Here is a 24,178-nt window from a genome sequence, read left to right on the forward strand (position 1 = left end):
GGGGAGTGCTAGCACCGCTATTACCAATCAGCATCATGTGCCCAGGTAAGGGCTCTCAAGGGAGTGCCAGATCTCATTAGGATGCCAAACTAACTCCAGGTTCACAGAATCTCACACGCTGTGAGCACAAGATGCCACATGTTCGGGATGAGTTCAGGAGCCCTTTCCCTCCACATGAGCATTGTAAGTGCTGTTTACCAAGACCATCATTTTAAATTGCATTAATCAAGTGAATGTGCGTCATTTTAAGATGACTCAAGCAGCTCTCCCAAACTGGTACAGGCCTTTTACTGCAGAAGCTGAGGTTAAGAGTGTAATTTATTTTTTAGGTAAAATATGTTTTTCTATTCCTACTTAAATAAGGAAACAACTATAGACATTTGTTGGTTGATTCCCCTGAAAACTGTAATCACTGTAGCTCTATACCTTTACTATCCCTTTAAAGTGAGGCACTATTAGGGCTGAATGATTTGGACAAAAAAATGTGATTGCGATTATTTCTGACAAATATTGTGATTGCTATCTGAATTGTACTACAGTGCCATGTCAAAATAAAAAATCTACAATTTTCGGAATAAAGTCATTTAAGTCATAATATATTGAGAAAAGTAAAAATTACAAAAATAAAGTCGTATCATTATAAAATTAAAGTCATAATATTATAAAAATAAGTCAAAGGAAAGTAACATCAAACAGATGTGGTGGACAACAGCAAAGTGGAGCTTTTACATACAGTAAACACCACTAACCAGGAAGATAATGTTAGCTGTTCAACTTTGTTGCCTATTTATTTATTCAATTAAATCGCAGCACTTGTGGTTTGATAGTCGCACTACATCATTTCGCAATTTCAATTTTATCTCGATTAATCGTTCAGCCCTATGCACTATCCACTGCCATTGTATGGAAATCAAGGATCACAACATTCTTTAAAATGTCTCGTTTTGTTTTCTGTAGAAGAAGGAAAATAATATGGATTTGAAACGACATGAGGGTGAGTGATGACATAATTTTCATTTTTGGGTGAACTATCCCTTTACTGCTCTTGCTTGATATCCTTACATAAACGTACAAGAGACGAGAGTAGATTAGTTCTGAATGCAAGTGCTTGGTAATCCTGCCTACCCAGTGAGAGCCAAAAGGAGCTGGGTGGGGAACCAGATGCAGGAGAGGATGTAATCCTCTCGCAGGGGTGGTGCCACACCAGGTCCTGATAGTAGATATAGTTTTCAACAGTTATAGCTCACAGTCCCGCAGCTATAGGGCTACACCAAAGCCCGCTTTTATGTGAACAATGGGAATGAAATGGATCTCACTGATTCACGAGATCCCTTAATTCCCTCTAGGAGACTGGGAAACGTCATTGTACGCAAATCCATTTTTCAACAAATCATATCGCATTCAACGGTTATGAGCCCCCAGGGTTCCTTTCCTACCTGCTGAAGTCTTTCCAACCACATATTGCTTTAAAGGGGTAGTTCACCCAAAAATGAAAATTCTGTCTTCATTTATCTACCCTCATGTTGTTTTATTTATTTCTTCCATAGAACACTAAAGAGATTTTAGTCAGAAAGTTAAGGACTGACAGCCTCAGTCACCATTCACTTTCATTGCATCTTTTTTTTTTTCTCTCTCCACACAATCGAAGTGAATGGTGACTTAATCTGTCATCCTGCTTAACATTTCCTTTTGTGTTCCATAAAAGAAAGAAAGGGTTTGGAATGACATGAGGGTGAGTAGATAATGACAGAATTTAAATTTTTGGGTGAACCGTCCCTTTAACCCTGTGATTGTTTGAATTGGGTGACGTGATCGTTGACATGGTAGTACCTTGGGGAAGGCACTTCTTGTACAGTGGCTATTTGTGTATACATCATTTGGTCTTCCTGCTGATTATGTCCTCTCTTGTGATCACTGATTAAAACCCATATTTTCCGAGAACGCTAAACCACTCTGTCCACGTCAATGTACTGGTAACCCAACATTTAATGCTTAAGTAAAGGATTAAACCCATTTTCAAACTGAGTGGATTACATATTTAACAGCTATACAGTCATTCAGTTCGACTTTCAACACCATCATCCCAGCTATTCTCTGGACTAAATTAAACCAACTCTCTGTTCCCACCTCTTATCTGTCAGTGGATCTCCAGCTTTCTGACAGACAGGCAACAGTTAGTGAGACTGGGGAAATTCACTTTCAGCGCCTGTATGATCAGCACTGGTGCTCCCCAGGGATGTGTGCTGTCCCCACTACTGTTCTCCCTGTACACAAATGACTGCACTGCCAAGGACCCCTCTGTCAAGCTCCTGAAGTTTGCAGACGACACTACTGTCATCGGCCTCATCCAGGATGACGATGAGTCTGCATACAGAAGGGAGGTTGGACAGCTGGCTGTCTGGTGCCGTCAAAACAACCTGGAGCTGAACACGTTCAAAACGGTGAAGATGATAGTGGACTTTAGGAGGAACACCCCAACATTAACCCTGCACACCATTCTGAATAGCACTGTGGCAACAGTGGAGTCATTCAGGTTCCTGGGCACTACCATATCACAGGACCTGAAGTGGGAGACCCATATTGACTCCAGTGTGAAAAAGGCCCAGCAGAGGTTGTGCTTCTTTTGCCAGTTGAGGAAGTTCAACCTGCCACAGGCAACGCTGATACAGTTCTACTCAGCAGTCATTGAGTCTGTCCTCTGCACATCAGTAACTGTCTGGTTTGGTTCAGCTATGAAATCGGACATCAGAAGACTTCAAAAGACAGTTCGGTCTGCTGAGCAGATTATTGGTTGCCCCCTGCCCTCCCTTCAAGAACTGTACACTTCCAGAGTGGGGAAAAGGGCTGGAAAAATCACTCTGGACTCCACTCACCCAGCCCACTACCTCTTTGAACTGTTGCCTTCTGGCCGGCGCTACATAGCACTGAGCACCAGAACCGTCAGGCACAAGAACAGTTTTTTCCTCAGGCTATCCATCTCATGAACAGTTAGAACTGCCCCACTGAACAATAATTATGTGCAATACACATCTTAGTCTATTTATATTTATCCAACATATCCTACGTCATCTGCCATTACATTCCCTTACACTGTGTATATAACAGATTTGTATTTGTACATACGTTTGTATATATATATATATACACAGTGGTGTGAAAAAGTGTTTGCCCCCTTCCTGATTTCTTATTTTTTTGCATGTTTGTCACACTTAAATGTTTCAGATCATCAAACAAGTTTAAATATTAGTCAAAGATAACACAAGTAAACACAAAATGCAGTTTTTAAATGAAGGTTGTTGTTATTAAGGGAAAACAAAATCCAAACCTACATGGCCCTGTGTGAAAAAGTGATTGCCCCCTAAACCTAATAACTGGTTGGGCCACCCTTAGCAGCAACAACTGCAATCAAGCATTTGCGATAACTTGCAATGAGTCTTTTACAGCGCTGTGGAGGAATTTTGGCCCACTCATCTTTGCAGAATTGTTGTAATTCAGCCACATTGGAGGGTTTTCGAGCATGAACTGCCTTTTTAAGGTCATGCCACAGCATCTCAATAGGATTCAGGTCAGGACTCTGACTAGGCCACTCCAAAGTCTTCATTTAGTTTTTCTTCAGCCATTCAGAGGTGGACTTGCTGGTGTGTTTTGGATCATTGTCCTGCTGCAGAACCCAAGTTCGCTTCAGCTTGAGGTCACGAACAGATGGCCGGACATTCTCCTTCAGGATTTTTTGGTAGACAGCAGAATTCATGGTTCCATTTATCACAGCAAGTCTTCCAGGTCCTGAAGCAGCAAAACAGCCCCAGACCATCACACTACCACCACCATATTTTACTGTTGGTATGATGTTCTTTTTCTGAAATGCGGTGTTACTTTTACGCCAGATGTAATGGGACACACACCTTCCAAAAAGTTCAACTTTTGTCTCGTCAGTCCACAGAGTATTTTCCCAAAAGTCTTGGGGATCATAAAGATGTTTTCTGGCAAAAATGAGATGAGTCTTAATGTTCTTTTTGCTCAGCAATGGTTTTCGTCTTGGAACTCTGCCATGCAGGCCATTTTTGCCCAGTCTCTTTCTTATGGTGGAGTCATGAACACTGACCTTAACTGAGGCAAGTGAGGCCTGCAGTTCTTTGGATGTTGTTGTGGGGTCTTTTGTGACCTCTTGGATGAGTCGTCGCTGCGCTCTTGGGGTAATTTTGGTCGGCCGGCCACTCCTGGGAAGGTTCACCACTGTTCCATGTTTTTGCCGTTTGTGGATAATGGCTCTCACTGTGGTTCTCTGGAGTCCCAAAGCTTTAGAAATGGCTTTATAACCTTTTCCAGACTGATAGATCTCAATTACTTTCTTTCTCATTTGTTCCTGAATTTCTATGGATCTCGGCATGATGTCTAGCTTTTGAAGATCTTTTGGTCTACTTCACTTTGTCAGGCAGGTCCTATTTAAGTGATTTCTTGATTGAGAACAGGTGTGGCAGTAATCAGGCCTGGGTGTGGCTAGAGAAATTGAACTCAGGTGTGATAAACCACAGTTAAGTTATGTTTTAACAGGTGGGGCAAACACTTTTTCACACAGGGCCATGTAGGTTTGGATTTTGTTTTCCCTTAATAATAACAACCTTCATTTAAAAACTGCATTTTGTGTTTACTTGTGTTATCTTTGACTAATATTTAAACTTGTTTGATGATCTGAAACATTTAAGTGTGACAAACATGCAAAAAAATAAGAAATCAGGAAGGGGGCAAACACTTTTTCACACCACTGTATATACAGTACTTTGCAAAAGTCTTAGGCACATTAGATGTTTCACACAAACATTTGTCTTACGATGGTTTTTTATATCTTCAGCTTTAGTATGTCAATAGGAAATATACATTTTAGACTCCCAAACGTTCCTTTTGCAAATAGAATAGAAGAACAGGGAGCCCTGCAACAGATGTCATGGCCCACAGAACCCCCCCCCACTGAACATCGAGTCAGTCTGGGATTACATGAAGAGAAAGAAGCAATTAAGACAGCCAAAATTGATAGAAGGACTGTAGTGAATTCTCCAAGAATCTTTGAACATCCTATCTGCCAACAACCAAGAAAAACTGTGTCCAGGGGTACCTAGGAGAATTGGTGCTGTTTTGAAGGCATATGTGGTCACACATGTAGCATATGTAGTTTTTTTATGTTTACTGGACTTTGTATGACATTAATTGATAAATGAAAACTATTTATGGCATTATTTTTGAAGACATCCTCACTATGCAACATGTTTCACAAGTGCCTAAAACTTTTGCACAGTACTGTGTGTATATATATATATATATATATATATATATGCAAACAGCAGCCCCTTGTCCCCGCCCATGCTATTGAAGATGGCAGTGGAAGATGACCCTGAAGCCTTCCTGAACACGTTTGAGCATACCGCTGAAATCTGGGGCTGGCCGCATGCTCAGTGGGCGGCCCGGCTCATCCCTCTGCTGTCTGGGGAAGCCCAGCTTGCAGCACAACACCTGCCAGCGGTTAATCTCCTGGACTATGGCGACCTGAAGAAGACCATCCTGCAGCGGGTCGGCTGGAGCCCAGAGTGGGAACTGTAGTCTGGATCCATGACGCACCACAGGCTGCCCCCGATTGGGCTGGAGGGTACAGGATACTTGTAAGAATCAAGGGGAGTACACACCAAGCCTTGGTGGACACAGGTTGTAACTAGACCACTATCCACCAATGCTTGGTTCAACACGAGGCTTTGGGCACAACTAAAAGTGTGAGGGTGAAATGTGTACATGGGGATATTCACAACTACCCTGTGGTTCGGACTCAAGATGGCGCCGAGTATGGCTGCTGCGTTGCGAGCTCCGACACAACATAGCAATGGTTTGTTTGTTTTGTTTACAATTCTTATGTTTTTTGTCTTGGATGTTGTCTGCCTTATTGTCTACGACAGACAAACACTTTTGGACATTGGCTCAGCGATCTCACACCGTAAACCGGACTTCACATTCCTCAATGCCGACCCGCTGTTTACAAACACGCAAGCGGAGCCCTTTGTCTGGGCAGCACGGCCGCGGAAACGCAGGAGGAAAAGGGGAAACAGAGCCGGCGTTCTCATCAGAGTAAGACGCCGCGCAAATCGACCCCCGCTACCCACTATTCTACTGGCAAATGTTCAGTCTCTGGATAAAAAGCTCTGCGAGCTGAAAGCGCGGATCTCTTTCCAACGAGAGACGAGGGACTGCTGCGTTATCTGCCTTACGGAAACTTGGATGTCTGCGGAGATTCCAGACTCAGCCATTGAACCCGCGGGGTTCTCCATGCTCCGAGCGGACAGAGCGAAAGACCTCTCAGGTAAAACTAGAGGAGGTGGTGTATGTTTTATGATCAACAAATCCTGGTGTGATCAGAGGAACGTACATTCCATCAAGTCTTTCTGTTCTCCTGATCTGGAATTTCTTATGCTTCTGTGTCGACCATTCTGGCTACCGAGGGAATTCACAGCGGTCATTATCACAGCTGTGTACATTCCCCCACAAGCCGACACAGACCGGGCACTCAAGGAACTGTATGGGAGTATAAGTGAGCAGGAAACCGCGCACCCTGAGGCCGCGTTCATTGTGACCGGGGACTTTAATAAAGCCAGTTTAAAATCAGTCGCACCAAAATATCACCAGCACATTAGTTTCAACACACGAGGGGACCGGGTTTTGGACCATTGCTACTCTCCGTTCCGGGATGGCTACAAATCCCTCCCCCGCCCACCATTTGGCAAATCGGACCACTCTTCCATTCTGCTTCTGCCCGCTTACAGGCAGAAACTGAAACAGGAAGCACCCACCCTCAGAACGATCCAGTGCTGGTCGGACCAATCAGACTCTACGCTACAAGACTGTTTTGATCGCACGGACTGGGAGATGTTCCGGTCCGCCTCTGATGACGACATCGAGCTTTATGCTGATAGCGTAATGTGTTTCATCAGAACGTGTGTAGAGGAAGTGATTCCGACCAGAACTGTGCGAATCTATCCGAATCAGAAGCCGTGGATCAACAGCGATGTTCGCGCGGCACTTAATGTGCGGACCTCCGCTTTTAATTCCGGGAACGCGGAGGAGCATAAACAAGCCAGTTATGCCCTCCGAAAAACTATCAAAACAGCAAAACGCCAGTACAGGAGTAAGATTGAGGGACAGTTTAACACCACCAACTCTAGAAGCATGTGGCAGGGAATTAACATCATCACGGACTTTAAAGGGAATAAAAACTCCGCCATGAACACCGCTGCCTCTCTACCGGATGAGCTAAATACTTTTTATGCTCGTTTCGAGGGAAATAACACCGCCCTCGCGGAGAGAGCTCTCGCGGCCGAAGCTACAGAGGTTAGTTCACTCTCCGTCTCTGTAGCGGATGTAACCCGATCCTTCCGACGGGTGAATATCCGCAAAGCCGCGGGTCCAGACGGCATTCCGGGCCGCGTCATCAGAGCGTGCGCGAACCAGCTGGCTGGTGTTTTTACGGACATTTTCAACCTTTCCCTCTCTTTGTCTGTAGTCCCCACATGCTTTAAAACATCCGCCATTGTGCCTGTTCCAAAACAATCGAAAATAACTTGTTTAAATGACTGGCGTCCTGTTGCTCTGACCCCCATCATCAGCAAATGTTTTGAGAGACTAATCAGAGATTACATCTGCTCTGTATTACCACTCAATCTTGACCCGCTGCAGTTTGCTTACCGCAACAACCGCTCCACTGATGATGCCATTGCATCTACAATACACACTGCTCTCTCCCACCTGGAAAAAAAGAACACTTATGTGAGAATGCTGTTTGTAGACTACAGCTCAGCATTCAACACCATAGTGCCCTCCAAGCTAGATGAGAAACTCCGGGCTCTGGGCTTAAACAGCTCGCTGTGCAGCTGGATCCTGGACTTCCTGTCAAGCAGACGCCAGGTGGTTAGAATAGGCAGCAACATCTCCTCATCACTGACCCTCAACACTGGAGCCCCACAGGGCTGTGTTCTCAGCCCACTACTGTATTCCCTGTACACACATGACTGTGTGGCAACACATAACTCCAATGCCATCATTAAGTTTGCTGATGTTACAACGGTTGTAGGTCTGATCACTGACAATGATGAAACAGCCTACAGAGAGGAGGTGCACACTCTGACACACTGGTGTCAGGAGCACAACCTCTCCCTCAACGTCAGTAAGACAAAGGAGCTTGTGGTGGACTTCAGAAGAAAAGACAGAGAACACAGTCCAATCACCATCAATGGAGCACCAGTGGAGAGAGTCAGCAGCTTCAAGTTCCTGGGTGTCCACATCACTGAGGAACTCACATGGTCCATCCACACTGAAGTCGTTGTGAAGAAGGCTCATCAGCACCTTTTCTTCCTGAGACGGCTGAGGAAGTTTGGAATGAACCGCCACATCCTCACACGGTTCTACACCTGCACTGTAGAGAGCATCCTGACTGGCTGTATCTCCGCCTGGTACGGCAATAGCACTGCCCACAACCGCAAAGCACTGCAAAGGGTGGTGCGAACTGCCAAACACATCATCGGAGGTGAGCTTCCCTCCCTCCAGGAAATATATACAAGGCGGTGTGTGAAAAAAGCTCGGAGGATCATCAGAGACTCCAGCCACCCGAGCCATGGGCTGTTCTCACTGCTACCATCAGGTAGGCGGTATCGCAGCATCAGGACCCGCACCAGCCGACTCCATGATAGCTTCTTCCCCCAAGCAATCAGACTAATGAACTCTTGATCTCCCACGATTAAAATACATCAGCCCTGCACTTTATTACTCTTATATCTCACACCGGACTGTCATAAATTATATTACTGTCATTATATTATGTCTCTCTTAACAACTGACTATCAACCGACAGCCTGAATGTCAATACAGTACAATACTGTACATTCTATATATATACTTTTTTCATATATATTTTAATTTTTATTGAATAATGTGTATCTATATAGTATCTATATAGTAAAAAAAAAACAAAAAAACAAAAACAGCATATTGTATACTGTACAGTGTATGTTATTATTTGTATATTGTTGAGTGTAATTGTGTATAACAGATGTTTAAATTGTGTTGTGTTAATTTGATGTTTTAAGTTGTGTAATTATGTATAACAGATGTTTAAATTGTGTTGTGTTAATTTGATGTTTTAAGTTGAGTGTAATTATGTATAACAGATGTTTAAATTGTGTTGTGTTAATTTGATGTTATTGTAAATTGGTATATGTCTCATCACTGTCACGACTGCTATGTTGATCGGAACTGCACCCAAGAATTTCACACACCATTGCACTTGTGTATATGGCTGTGTGACAATAAAGTGATTTGATTTGATTTGATTTGATTTTGATTTGGTGACCCGCAGGTGGTGTGCGGTTTGCCGCGAATTTCAGCTGGTGAATCCACCGGCCACCCCAAAAGCGCCATTGCGCTCACGATTCGTAAGTTCGTGCACGAGGATGCTAGAAATTGGGACAAATGACTCGATTCCCTGTTATTCACAGTATGAGAGGTCCCGCAAGCCTCCACTGGGCTATCCCCATTCGAGCTGCTGTATGGGCGGCGCCCGCACGCCGTGCTTGATGTCATATGCAAAGCTTGGGAGGAGGGACCTTTGAACAGTAAGAATAAAATTCAGTACGTTCTTGATCTTAGAGCAAAACTCCACACCTTGGGGCAACTAACACAGGAGAATTTGCTCCAAGCTCAAGAACGACAGAGCCGACTGTATAACAGGGGAACTCGGCTAAGGGAATTTGCACCAGGAGATAAGGTACTCATACTCCCTACATCGAGCTCCAAAATTACTTTCAAGGACCCTTTGAGGTCACACGATGAGTGGGGGGAACTCGATTATGAGGTAAAGCAAACCGATAGAGGGGGCACACGTCAAATTTATCACCTCAACCTCCTGAAATTGTGGAGGGAGGTGGCCCCGGTGACATTGGCTACGGTAGTTCCGGAGAGGGCGGAGCTCGGGCCAGAGGTAAACACAAAACACAATCACGTCACGCCGGTCACTTGTGGAGACCACCTCTCACTGTGCCAACTCGCAGAGCTTGCCAAACTACAACAAGAATTCGCGGATGTGTTTTCCCCTCTACTGGGTCGCATGAACCTCATCCAACACCACATTGAGACCGAGCTGGGGGTGGTGGTACATACCCATCCCTACCAATTTCCCGAACATAAAAAAAATAGTTCGGGAAGAATTGGATGCAATGCTCCATATGGGAGTAATAGAGGAATCCAGCCCTTTAAATTCAAGGTGGTCCACAGACCGGGAGCACAAATGGCTGTCGCCTACTTCCTGTCCAGAAATGGGGGGAGTGGTAGGCAGTCCGGATGTCTCCCCAGCCTGAGTCAGGCGGTGGGGATATGTGGCAGCGGGGGCGTGGTCGAGCGTCCATCGGGAGAGAGAGAGCGGTATGGGTGCATACACCTGAGCGAAATTATGACTAACACCTGTCTCTAATTGTAGTGAGATTGGGAAGATCGGCATAAAAGGACCATGACAGCGGCAGATCGAGAGAGAGAGACTGGGTCGAGAGCCTTACTGTGAAGCTGATGTGTTATTGTGAAGCTGATTAGTTAGTGTGAAGCTGATGTGTTATTGTGAAGCTGTAAACCAGAGAAGTGGTCAATTAAAAGTTCCCTACCTGTGTTTGAAGAATCCAGTTCCCAGTGTCCTTCCTTGTTACAGTCCCCCTCGTGCCGCAAAAACTGTGCCAACCCGCATCTCAGAATAGCATTCTGAGATGATATTCTTCTCACCACAATTGTACAGAGCAGTTATCTGAGTTACTGTAGACTTTGTCAGTTCGAACCAGCCTGGCCATTCTCTGTTGACCTCTCTCATCAACAAGGCATTTCCGTCCACAGAACTACCGCTCACTGGATATTTTTTGTTTTTAGCACCATTTGGAGTAAATTCTAGAGACTGTTGTGTGTGAAAATCCCAGGAGATCAGCAGTTACAGAAATACTCAAACCAGCCCGTCTGGCACCAACAATCATCCATGCGATTATCTAATCAGCCAATCGTGTGGCAGCAGTGCAGTGCATAAAATCATGCATATATGGGTCAGGAGTTTCAGTTAATGTTCACAACTATCATAATGGGGAAAAATGTGATCTCAGTGATTTGAAGCGTGGCATGATTGTTGGTGCCAGATGTATATATAGAGTATATGTACTGTACTGTATGGTGTGTATATATATATATACTATATATATATACAGTATATATATATATATATATATATATATATATATATATATATATATTTACTTTATATTTTTTGTCTTATTGTGTATTTCCATATATACTTATATTTTCTATTCGCTTTTTATTTTTATTCTATTTTTTATTATCTCTATCTTGTTGTATTGTTTGTGCACTTGAAGCTTCTGTCACCAAGACAAATTCATTGTATGTGTAAGCATACTTGGCAATAAAGCTCATTCTGATTCTTAGGCCTAATGCAGCATTAATGTTTGGTTGACCAACACTGCATGTTAGTCATGTAAATTTTAAGGGGTAGCTCATCCAAAAATGACAATGCTGCCATCATTTATTCACCCTTATGTTATTCCAAACCCGTATGACATTCTTTCTTCTGTGGAACACAGAAGGGGACGTCAGGTACAATTTTAGCCTCGGTCACCATTCACTTTCATTGCATCTTTATTTTCTCCATACAATGAAAGTGAATGGTGAGACTTTCTCCTTTTGTGTTCCAAGAAAGAAAGAAAGTCATACTGGTTTGGAACAACATGAGTGTGAATAAATGTTGACAGAAGTTTCGTTTTTGTGTGAACATACCTTTTAGTCCACATGGTGATTTTCTTTCTTTTTAGGTTGAAGTGGGCCGGGCACACTTGGTTTGTCCCATCCCGGAGTGCAGTGGTTATTTGAAGGAGAGTTTGGTGATTTTACATCTGACCAGTGAGGATCTGGCAAGATACAAGTACTTTCTGGAGCTCAGCAGACTGGACTTCAGCACTAAACCCTGCCCTCAGTGCAACCTGTTTACGTCACTGAAGAGACACAGCCAGCAGACATCCACCAAGACTGAACATAAGTATAAGGTCAGACACGATAAATGTAAATATCAAATTGTCACTTTGCCAAAAATTAATAGTGCAGAATTATTTGTCTAAACTGTATTAATAGAGAAATTCAATAGTGCGCAACAACCTGGTTCCAGAATTAAAATTCCCATACATTTTTCCATAGGGGAACAGATTTTTTTATTGTAACATAAACAAACCACTGATTCTTGAGATAAGGGACAAAACATGTCCTACATAAAAAAATAAATAAAAAAAATCCTGTTTTTGTTAAAAATCAAGAACTTCATGATAATAAAAATATTGAAAAGGTTCAATGCATGCTCTATAATTGGAAGCACATGTAACTTAACCTGTTCTCAGCAAGAGGTCACAATGTTAAACTGTCAAACAAAGTGATTAATGATGCAACAAATTCATAAATATAAATATCAAATGAAATCTAGGGATCTGTAAGATATCAAACAATACATGAAGTAAACTTTAAATTATATTTTCCATACAAAAATGCCTATCAGATTTGTGTCCTCACTTTGCATCACCTTTTTTTATTATCCTGAATAAGTCAGAATATGTCATGGTCAGCTAGATCTCTGAAGCCCCATACACACATGCAGCGACTTTACCGCTTGATGTCACTGATCTCTGTACTGTGAAGTCTCTAGTGGGTGTTTCTACTGCTGTCGCTTTAATGTTATTGGTGGACTGCACGTCTGGCCATGTCTTTTGAAAATCTGATCACAGATAATGATGAGGAATTTGCCAGTGAAACTAAGACATCACTCTACTTTGACAAAGATTCAGTTTTCTTGTCCCTAAAAATGCATATTCTGTAGGGGTGTGTGTTTTTCTGTTACTTGTGTCGCTGGAAGTCGCCAGCTCTCATTGAAAATGAATGAGAACTGGTCGCTTTGTCGCTGGAAGTTGCTGCGTGTGTGTACGGGGCATAAGTACCCCTTTTCCACTTCCTGCTCATGGTGGATGCAACAGTAGTACATGTGGTCTAGTAAGTTTATATTTTTTTATATTTTACACAAACAATGTTTAAGTCTCTGCGGTCACAGCTTCAGCATGTCTACTCCGTCATTCGCTTTATGATAATTTCTGTTAAGAATTGTAAAATAATTTTGGTTTAGGTTATAGAGGCAGCTTTAACTGAGGAAAAAAAAAAAAAAAGAAATGTCTCCAATGTACAACAAATGGTTAAGATGGAAAAATATTACATTTTGTCAACAAATTTTCAGAATAGTAAATTTTACAGAAAAATATTTATCACTTAACTCCTTTACTGAACACCATAATTAGATAATTAAAGACTTTACACTCTTATTGGATGGATCAAATTAAAATAGCACGCTTGTGAATCCTGAAGAGAATGATCTACCAATCAGAGAATCACTGAAAACAAGCTCTGCTGCAACCGCCCACTTCAATGTCGCACTGCGAATTGCGCAATCGAGTCAGTCTCTCTACACTCTCAAAGTACTTATATATTTATATGTATAATATTTTGCAATTAACATAAAATATATTGCCTCTATACTCATAATCAACAACTTTTAAATCAATTGTTTCATATATTTCCATTGCTTTTAATCTGATTGCTTTATACGCAGTGCTTCATGGGATTGTAGTTCATTCTCTTATTAAAGACGTTAAATAAACAGTTTTGTACGTTCCTCTTTTTGTCCGATTTTCAAATACTTTTCTGCTTAATTTAAAAGTTTGTAATGTTGTGATTCACCTTAGAGCTGCTTTGTTTTGTTCATAACTTAGAACTGTTTGATGAAGACTGTTATTACTGTGTAAATCCTTGGCAAAGATACTTTGGGAAACAAGATGGCTAAAAAAGTGGGCAGTCAGTGTTGTGCTCTATATTCAAGAAGGATCACCTTGAGGAAAAGACTGTGTCAGTTCCATTTTCAAATATTTCTTGACAGATTCAGTGCACAGAGTGCCAGTTTGTCTGGTGTTTTAAATGCCACGCGCCATGGCACGAAGGCCTGAAGTGTCGAGACTATAGAAAAGGAGACAAACTGTTGCGTCACTGGGCCAGCGTCATCGAACATGGCCAGAGGAACGCTCAGAAGTGCCCACGCTGCAAGGTAAGGACTGTTCTCTAGAAAAATGTGCAGTTAAAGGGATAGTTCACCCAAAAATGCAAAATGTGTCATCATTTACTCTCTCACGTTGTTCTTTGTGGAACACAAAAGAGGATGTTAGCTTCGGTCAAAATTCACTTTCATTGTTTGTTTTTTTTTCCATACAATGAAAGTGAATCTTGACTGAGAAGGAAAATTGTACCTAACATTTCCTTATGTGTTCTACAGTAGAAAGAAGGTCATATGGGTTTGGAACAACATGAGTGTGAATAAATGATGACAGAATTTTGAGTGAACTATCCCTCTTAATGCTTCAGATTTAAGTCAGAGTTTCAGAGTAAAAACAGAATGTTCCCACTGCAATCTGAGATAGTAAAGAAGGAATGTGTTTATTGTCTGTTTTATTTTTCCTTTCCTCCTGTCTAACTCTAATTACGATCTTTGGAAACACAGCATTCCAGGAAGTCATAAGGCTGGGCTCTAGGCAAAGTGATTCTGAATTAAATTTTACATGAGGCTGAAAGCTCTTTCCATCCTACAGCTATGATTTTTAGAGATCCATGTTCCTACCACTGACAATTGTCATGCAGTGAGTAAGCAGCCAGACTGCTAGAGCTGTACAAGGTGTTTCTCTTTTACATCTAGACATGTGCATTCATGGTGCTATTTACGACAAATCGAAGCTTAAGCGTTTGGCATAGTGCACATACCTGAGCCAGATACCTGAGGGCTTAGTAAAGATCTTTCAGTTGAAAGCCTTCCCTTTTACAATGCAGCTTCTCAACCCATAATGCTAGGAAGTGCATTATCTGTTCTAGGAATCGCAGTGCAGTCATTGTAAATTATTATAATTTTGTGAGCTGTAGACTTAGCTGACCCAGATTTAAGAAAATCCACCCAACAAGCATTAAAAAAAAAAATAACTCCTTTTCAGGTATTAACTTTTGATGAATATATTTTACCCTTTTCTTTTTGTAATTGATTTAATTGTTTTTATTTTTTCATTTATTTGGACTTTTGTGCCATTCTTGTTGTTTTCTTGTTTTTTACATTATTTTTTTCTAAATGTGTTATACTCTTATAGACCTGTGAAGCGCTTTGAGCTGCATTTTATGTATGAAAGTTGATGTACAAATAAAATATATTATGTTAATTATTTTTATGTGAGCTTAACAAAGCCAACATTCTGTTTTAAACTTTTTATAATTATTAGTCTGAGACCAAACTTATTAATTGGTCTTTTTGGGTCTTTTGGGGTCTGATGTGTTTTTTGGGGGGTGTGATGAAGTCTAATGGGATTTGATGTGGTCTCTAGAGGTTCTAATGAGGTCTGATGTGTTTTCTTGTGGGCCTGTTGCAGTCTGAAGGGATCTGATGTGGTTTATTGGGGTCTGAGAAGGTCTAACACAGTCTACATCAGGCGAGTCTGTTTACATGGCACGACGCAGCGACTTGAGGCAGTCTACATTGGATGCATCAACACAGACATTCTGAACTGTTTAATTTGTGTAGTAGTGCCAGCGAGTGCAGCACAAAATGGAACGGGACACCCGTTTATTATCGCACGATGGATGTACCGCAACAGACGCTTCCAGTGTAGACAGCATCATTGATTATAATGGGCTCTATGGCTTTTGACACGACACACCACTCGTGTCTGGTGTAGACAGGGTGTAATGGAGTTTGATTTGGTCTAATGGGATCTGATGTGGTCTCTATGGGTTCTGATGAGGTCTTATGTGTTTTCTTGTGGGCCTGATGTGGTCTTATGTGGTCTGTTGTAGTCAGCAGGGGTCTGATTTTGTTTCTTGGGGGTCTAAAGAGGTCTTATGGGTTCTGATGTGGTCTCTAGGGGTTCTGATGAGGTCTGATGTGATTTTGTGTGGGCCTGATGTGGACTAATGGGATCTGTTGTGGTATAAAGGGGTTTGATGAGGTCTAATGGGATCTGATGTGGTCTCTAAGGGTTCTGATGAGGTCTGCTGTCTTTTCTTGTGGGTCTGATGTGGTCTAATGGTGTTTGAAGTGGTTTCTTGGTTTTTTCTTATGGAGTTTGATGTGGTCTAATGGGATCTGATGTGGTCTCTAGGTGTTCTGATGAGGTCTGATGTGTTTTATTGTGGGTCTGATGTAGTCTAATGAGGTCTGATGTGGTCTGTAGTGGTTCTGATGAGGTCAGTGGTGGTCTTTGAGTTTTTATCATTCTGTCTGACTGGAAGGCTTGGAACCTTATAACTTCAAGCTTTTAAAACTATTTCAAACTTTCAGGCTAGGCTTTGTCAAGCTAACATCAAATTTTGTCTATTTTATCTAGTTATTATTATTACTTTATCCCAGCTCTGATGAGAAATGTAACCAATAAATAAAATATAAAAAGCTTAATGCTTAATCAAGTGCATCTTTGTGGTATGATTATTGATTACTCATTGTCAAATTGTTTCCTTTCTTTACCCACAGATCCATATTCAGAGAACTGAGGGCTGTGATCACATGACCTGCACACAGTGCAACACTAATTTTTGTTACCGTTGTGGGGAAAAATATAGGCACCTGCGCTTCTTTGGGGACCACACCTCCAACCTGAGTGTGTTTGGCTGCAAGTACCGCTACTTGCCTGAGAAACCCCACCTGCGGCGGCTGGTCCGAGGCTCTGTTTGTAGTGAGTATGCATGACCAGAGAACAAAACATGATTTGTTTTAGTTCATTTGGAATACTATTGGGTTACATTGAAAACATAGCTTGAGCTAACGTGGGTAAGCTATCTTGTCCATTTGTTATTATAATGTGCTTTGGGTACTCTTATGATTTGCTTGTTTCCAATACAGTATATAGAGTAGAGGTACCTTTTGCAAATGTTGATTATTTAAAGGTAAAGGGGTGGAATATCTGAACCTCTAGCATAACTACAGTAAATGGATTGCAATAGTTTTCAAACAGGTTTCTCTCCTGTCAAATTTAAGTCTCACAAGTAAGACTGAAAAAATATTGGTAAAAATGATTAATATTCGATGCATCGTGATCTTCAATTTAAAGGGGTCATAAAATGGAAAATCAAATTTTCCTTGATATTTAGACATATAAGAGGTAAATGTACTATAAAATCATACTGTAAATTTCAGAACTCAAAGCTTCCTCCCCAGTCTAAAAAGAGCATTTATATTTCCCACTCCACTGAAATGTCTCATTTTCAAAACTGTGTGTTCATGACATCACAAGACATTGCTCAGTTGTATTTACACACCCCACAACATGTGTCATCGCACTCTTGGCCTCGCCCACAGGTATTCGGTTCGTATCGTAAACAGAGAGGGAGAGAGAGAGACAGGCCTAGTGTGACCAACTATTCCTGAACACCAAAGGGGACCCTTCTGGACTACTTTGAAGTTTTTTGTGCATATAACATGCATTACACAGACGTCTTTGACAGTTGTCATGTTTATCGTGCCGCTTTTAAAAGATGCGGTGTCAGTTACAACTCAGAAAAGAGACTCCTTTCAGCATCATTCAGCTGCTCTGAGTCTTGCTGTTCTTGCGCCCATCTGCGCTACTTTTAATTGTTGGTGTATGTTAACAAGCACTAGCTGGATGTATTTTTGAGTAAACCGTTTAATTAATGAATATTTCAAATGTCATGACTGTTTGGTAGTTATGGTGTTAATGTGCTGAGTGAACAGTTTAAAATATTCTGAAGCAATGTGTTGGATGTATGTTATGTGTAAACCCTGAAATTTAGTTTTATAATGTTATGGAGAGCTTGTTTATTCTCTTCCGATTGAGTTTCAAATATGGCTGAATTTGAGGGGCTAAATGATGTTAGCCAATCAGAACAGTGGGCGTTTACATTTAAGTTTAAAGAGACACTGTGGCCAAAACTGAGGGTTTCAGTCTGAGGGCCAGAGACAGGGTGGAAAATTATAATTCATTACTATGACTGTTTTCCTGCAAAAAAACCTCAGGGAACATAATAAAATTATTTTTTAAAAAAATTGAATTTCATGACCCCTTTAACGATCCCAGTATTGACTCTTAAATCCCAATGTGGATCTTTCACTCCATGCAGCAACCCTATATAATTCAAGCAAACCACTCACGGATGCAGCCAAATTTCACGCTATTAAAACGTTACTGCAAAGAAAATGTCTATGATTAGCCACTGGCTGGGAAATTTTCAGATTGAGTAGTATATTAGCGAAGAAGTTCAGCACCAAGATCCTTTCACTGCATGATGAGAGTTAAAGTTTGGTTTGATTTGTTCTGTGTAATGTGTGTCCAAAGAAGAGATCCATACAATCCATTTATCATTAAGTAATGTCTCTTAATAAACTTTCTGTTTTTTATAGTCAGCTGTTGATCAAAAACAACAAAGAATTAAACATTTAATTCTAATTACACTGCACAGATGCAGTAAAGAAACTGTACACTGCTGAATATCAGTGCAGGAAACATTGGTGTACAGGCACAACTGTAGTGTATAACTGTATATATAAATCTTTATATTTGTATAGAGCAACATAACCTCTTCATTTTTCCAGTGTAGACATTTTAGCTCACTTTTGTGTTTAAGCCTTGGTAAGACACAACCAGATCAAATGAAAGAACCATGTAGACAATTCCAAACCCTGCTAGATTACAACCTCCTGATAACAGCAGTTAGTATGACCACAGATACATGACCGCCTCTATGATCTGCCTTTAGTTTGCAAATCTCTCCAGCACTAATGCATATCCCTTACATGAGCTGGAGTTTGTGTGATGTCCTTTAGAGCAGTGCAGTGAACCGTAGTATGATACTTAACCATCCATACAACACAGACACAAGGGTTTGGTACAAAGGTCATAGAGTTCACTTTACTGACTCACTGAAAAAAAAACAAATATTCTCCATCCATTTCCCCTTAATCCTGCAATAGATAAGAATTCTAAATTTGTTTGTTTTAGTGAGGCTGAATGCTTTGCTTTTGTTTTCTCCACAGTGAGTAAAGTGCTGGTGGCTCCAGCGGTCATTGTTCTTGTTGTGATCGTTGGAGCTCTGGCGCTTGTCATAGGTAAGGATTTTTGAACACTTTCTGAGTGAATCTCACCAAAGCCTGTCAAGAACATGTCTGGGTCATATTTCACCTCAAAATCAATAATATGAAATAATGTTTTGCACAAACAATGAAGCCTATGTTTAATAGGACATTTGCGATTTTCAGTTACACATTGCGAAAAAATCGTATTCTAATTATCAAAATGGAAAATAATAATTATAATTCTAACATTTTTATTATTTATAAATTCAAAGTATTTCTAGGCCATGTTAGTATTTGTTGTAAAATAAAAGAAAATTGTGCTTCTGATCACAGAAAAGTAATAGCACTGCTCTCCTCAACAAACAAATTCTTAATTGGGTTGTGCTTAAAGGAATGTTCCGGGTTCAATAAAAGTTAAGCATTTTTGGCATAATGTTGTTTACCACAAAAATGTATTTCGACTCATTCCTCCTTTTCATTAAAAAAAACCCCAAAAAAAAACAAAAATCGAGGTTAGATTGCAAGTGAATGTGGCCAATTTTTGGGGGGTTTAAACAGAATATAAAAGCTCTTGCATTAATTCTTCTGTTAAAACTTGTGTATTATTTGAGCTGCAAATTTGTTTAAATGGTCATTGTTGACATTACATCGTCATGGTAACAAAGTTGTGAAATTGGCTATAATGTTACACAGAAAAGTTTGTAAGTGATTTTATCACACTAAAATCATGTTTACACACATATTGTTTTTGTCTTGTGGCTAAACCTTATTTTATCGCTCAAAAATTGGCCCCCATTCACTTCAATTGAAAGTGCCTCACTGGAACCTCGATTTTTGCTTTTTTAAAGAAAAGACATTATGCCACAGATGCTGTCGATTGAGCTTAACTTGTATTGAACCCGGAACATTCCTTAAATTATCATGAATATAACGTCACAATGCATACAATTTTAATGGTCCTAAAATAGGCTTAATTTATCTTCAGGCAAAATACAATTTTAAGTTTAAGGTGAAATATGGCCTGTACATGTTCTTGACTGCTTTCATTGTGGGTTATATCTGTTTTCTTACATTTAAAATATTCTCTAAAGCATTTTTGGCATACATTACCTATATGGTTATGACTTAAGTATTTTGTTATGTTGTTTTCAATCTCTTGCCCCTGGTGTGACTGAGCTATCCTGTATTGCAACTGATCTCTTCACAGGCCTGTTTGCATTGCCTATCTACTACATCTGTAAGAGGAGAAGGAAGCGCTCACAGGGGTCGGGCCGCTGGATGTGCTGAGTCAGCCTCTATCATCCTGCTCAGGATCTGGACACACAAACACACCACAAAAATAGCCTTGGGTGCCAAAAGGATACTTGCCACCTAGATACAATACAACAGTCACAATGTGAGGTTTTCCTGCTAACTGCACCCTGTGAAAATCCTCAATTGCACCCTCTCCTCCACAAATATCTGGGGATAAACATGGTGTCTTTGGCATCATGTTCAAAGTCTAAATGGGAAGATTCTGTTTTGGAATGTTTTTATGACCCCAAAACTGATTTGAATTCAGTTCATTTTAAAAAATGGAACTATACACTCTATATGCTCTCTTCCAAAACTGACTGACTGGTTTAAGCTGTTGTATTTTAGCAGTAAAGCGGCTCACTAGGTTCTGAAACAGAGTTTGAAGTACTGCAGGATGTGTTATATAATGGAGCTACAAACCATGAATATTTTTGTCCTTTTATGTATTTATGACATGCATCAGATGTTATAATCTGCAAGCATTTAGTGCTCGATGTTGGTGAGTCGATTATGGTGATGATGAATTACTGTCTGTCTCTCTCTACTCCCCTTTATCTGTGTGCTATGCCAACATCCGCAGGAATTTGCATGATCAACAAAACACGTTTCTGTCTGCTGCACTGTTGAAAACTAATGGCCCAGAATTAAACCGTAGCTCCATGCCAAGACACAGGCCATCTGTCACGAAAATCAATATGGTGTCATGCAAAGTATTCAAGCCCTCACTTTTATCAGGACTGATAGACACCCTCAAAACTAAAACTATAAACCAAACCCAAAATACTGTATATCTATGTGATGCATACTGCATGCATTAGGCATTAATCCTGATGAACTGCTGATTTCATCACATTTTTGTACTGTATATTGTTCTTAGATATGTTTCTCTAATATGAGGTTCATTGGATGGATACTTTGACATTCATTTGTAGTATTTTTTTTTTTAGCTTTGCACACAAAGACGTAGCCACAGGGCGGCACTTTATTAACGCTGCAAAAATAATTTTCATAATCTTTATTTTTGTTTTGTTTTATATCTAAAAAGGCTTAAAACAAAATACATTTATTTGAGAGGCAAATTTACTTAAGATATTAAGACTTGTTTTCAGAGAATATACTGTATATTGAATGTTTATTTTTCTTAACCCATTGGCAATTTGTTTCTTGTTTTAAGCATAAATCTAACATAATCTAGTGAGGTTTATATTTAAAAATCAAGACTATTTGACTAAAAAATATTTACCAATGCGGTTGGAATTTTTTTTTTTTTTAATTATATACATTATTAATATTGTTATCTATTTTTTTTTCTGGAAAAGCAGGACAAAAATACAGATTGAGAAAATCAGTGTTTTGCAGTACATTTAGTGACATGTTCAAAACTATAATTTCCCAAAAGGCATCCCTGCTCTTATATTGCACAGTGTTATAGATTTATATCCACTGCAATCCATTGCCAACACATATAGAATGGTGAAGTACAACCATGACCATCAGAAATATAGTTACTCGACTCGAGTACGTGAAGTGAATTGTAAACAAAAGGCAACCCCTTAAGCTTGTTTATTTGATTTAAGCTAGTCATTTAATTCTCAAACAAAGGATGGTCTGGAGTAAAGCCAGGAAGCACAGGGGAAAAGCACTGCCAGAAAGGACGTAATCATAGCAAGTATGCAGGCTGTCCACAATATTAAGAATATGAATATTAAGGCATGGAGCAACCGGCTGGTCTAATACTCATTTGGGACGTGCATTGGGAAAATCATTTTCTTAATCAATATTTTTATTGTTAACCAGTTAAAGTGTCAAAAAATCCTTAAAACAAGATTCAAAATTACATAAGATATTAAGTTGGGAATTTATCTTGATTTAAGTTTATTTTTCTTTATATTTTTTTTTTTTTTTATTTATTTTTTTTTTGTATACATTTAACAAAATTTGAGTTTTGTGCTTAAAACAAACAAAAAAGTATTTGCCAATGGGGTAAGAAAATTTAACTTAATTATATGTCTTATTATCTTGCTTCTCAAATTATTGTATCTTGTTTTAAAGATGTTTAGATATTTTTAATGGAAAATAATACTAAAATACTGATTAAGAATTTGTTTGTTGTTGTTTGTTTTTTATTTTTTTGCAGTGTGAGAGGCAAAGTCCAGCTCTGATTATAAGTGATTGCCAATTATTATCATTTCAAAGTGGTTATGAATTGGGTTTTTGAGACAATCAATTATTAAAATGCACTCAGGCTGGTTGTGAATGCCATTGTTATTCTCCGGGAGAATTTCATCACATCTCTACTGCTACAGTATGTCACTCCTGTGCAGATAATACAATTGTCTGTACATACTGTATATTGAGAAAAAGTAAAGAAAACATAAATACAATGAACCATTTTCTTAATCAGTATTTATGTCTTGTTTTCCAGTAAAAATATCTTAACATCCCTAAAACAAGTTCAGTTGACTAGAGAAGCAGTAATTGCATTGTTTTCAGAGAGTGAATTGGGTATAGGAATCTTGAAGTATTTTCCCTTTTGTTTTATAACCTGTTTTAAGCATAATACAAATAACAAATTTAGTGAGGTTTATGCTTAAAACAATTTGTCAGTGTGGTAAGAAATAAACTCAAGATATATTCTCTGAAAACTAGTTCAGATCTGCTTCACAATTACATTTTTTGTTTAACGTTTTTTTTTTTTTTTTTTACTGCACAGAAATACTGATTAAGAACAAAGGATTTCGCCATCTGGGTCAGAATGTTAGCTTATAAACTTTGGAAATATCAGAACTGCTTTTTCAACTTGCTAACATTATTAGTTGAATGCCTCGACAGTGCCAATGTGATTGTTTTAATTATTGTTTTTGTTAACAGATGGTGCCTTTTACAAATGGGATTACACATACTCAGAGGAACTGTATGAGCAAGTTCCTTCTGTATAGTTTGAGAGCACACTGCTGTGATCGATATCCAAAGACATGTAATATTTTATTCCCTACATACATATACTTTAGTATGTGTCTGAGCCTTATAGCACAACACCTGTGTCACATGTCATTTTGTTTCATAAAAAATGCACATTGTATGGATTTTATTTCCATTGTTACATTGCTTCTGCACTTTATTTTCAGTTAAAGAGTCAATACAAGCCTGCAGACAGCAAACATGTGTCTTTATCATATTTCATTAAGAATTAAAAGGAGCTGCCAACAATTTGATTTCCATTGCTTTTAATTGGTTGTGGTGCTAAAGCAAGGAAAATCACTATTAATATTGCTCATACTTTGAATTTGATTTGAATAAACCCCTAACCCTAAGTATTAAACTTGAGTTTGTAACTCGTCCCACAACTGATTTTGCAACAGACTTGAAAGAAAGATGATTTATTTTTATTTTTGCCCGGTGGATGATAAAATGGCCATAAAATCCCTTTTACATTGAAGGAGGGATCCGAGCCATAGTTTGAAACCAGAATATCAGAGACTTGGGGGTGGGCTTTTTTAACTGAGCTGGGTGGAAACCACATAGACACGTCCTAGCAACTGCATAGCAATGCGCGTAAAACCACTTAAAACACATGAGCAACCACATAGCAACACCCTGGCATCATGGTGGTGACTTGCACAGGTAAGGTCCACACGCATTTTCTTCAGAATATGTAAACAATAAAGTTGCTTT

The 24,178-nt window shown here is 39.7% G+C and overlaps 1 protein-coding gene across 1 annotated transcript in view; it reads left to right on the forward strand.

Moving 5' to 3' along the window:
- The window catches only part of LOC127416051 (E3 ubiquitin-protein ligase RNF217-like), a 34,913-nt gene extending 14,361 nt beyond the window's left edge, over window positions 1-20,552 (forward strand). The window contains exons 2-6 of the mRNA XM_051655160.1: window positions 11,880-12,110; window positions 14,033-14,197; window positions 16,652-16,853; window positions 19,169-19,240; window positions 20,415-20,552. Coding sequence (XP_051511120.1) covers window positions 11,880-12,110; window positions 14,033-14,197; window positions 16,652-16,853; window positions 19,169-19,240; window positions 20,415-20,494 — 750 coding nt within the window. The 3' untranslated portion in view covers window positions 20,495-20,552. The remainder of the gene's footprint in view (window positions 1-11,879; window positions 12,111-14,032; window positions 14,198-16,651; window positions 16,854-19,168; window positions 19,241-20,414) is intronic.
- The last annotated feature ends 3,626 nt before the right edge of the window (window positions 20,553-24,178 follow it).

This window comes from Myxocyprinus asiaticus, chromosome 25 (genome assembly GCF_019703515.2).
Source record: "Myxocyprinus asiaticus isolate MX2 ecotype Aquarium Trade chromosome 25, UBuf_Myxa_2, whole genome shotgun sequence".
Classification (NCBI taxonomy): domain Eukaryota; kingdom Metazoa; phylum Chordata; class Actinopteri; order Cypriniformes; family Catostomidae; genus Myxocyprinus; species Myxocyprinus asiaticus.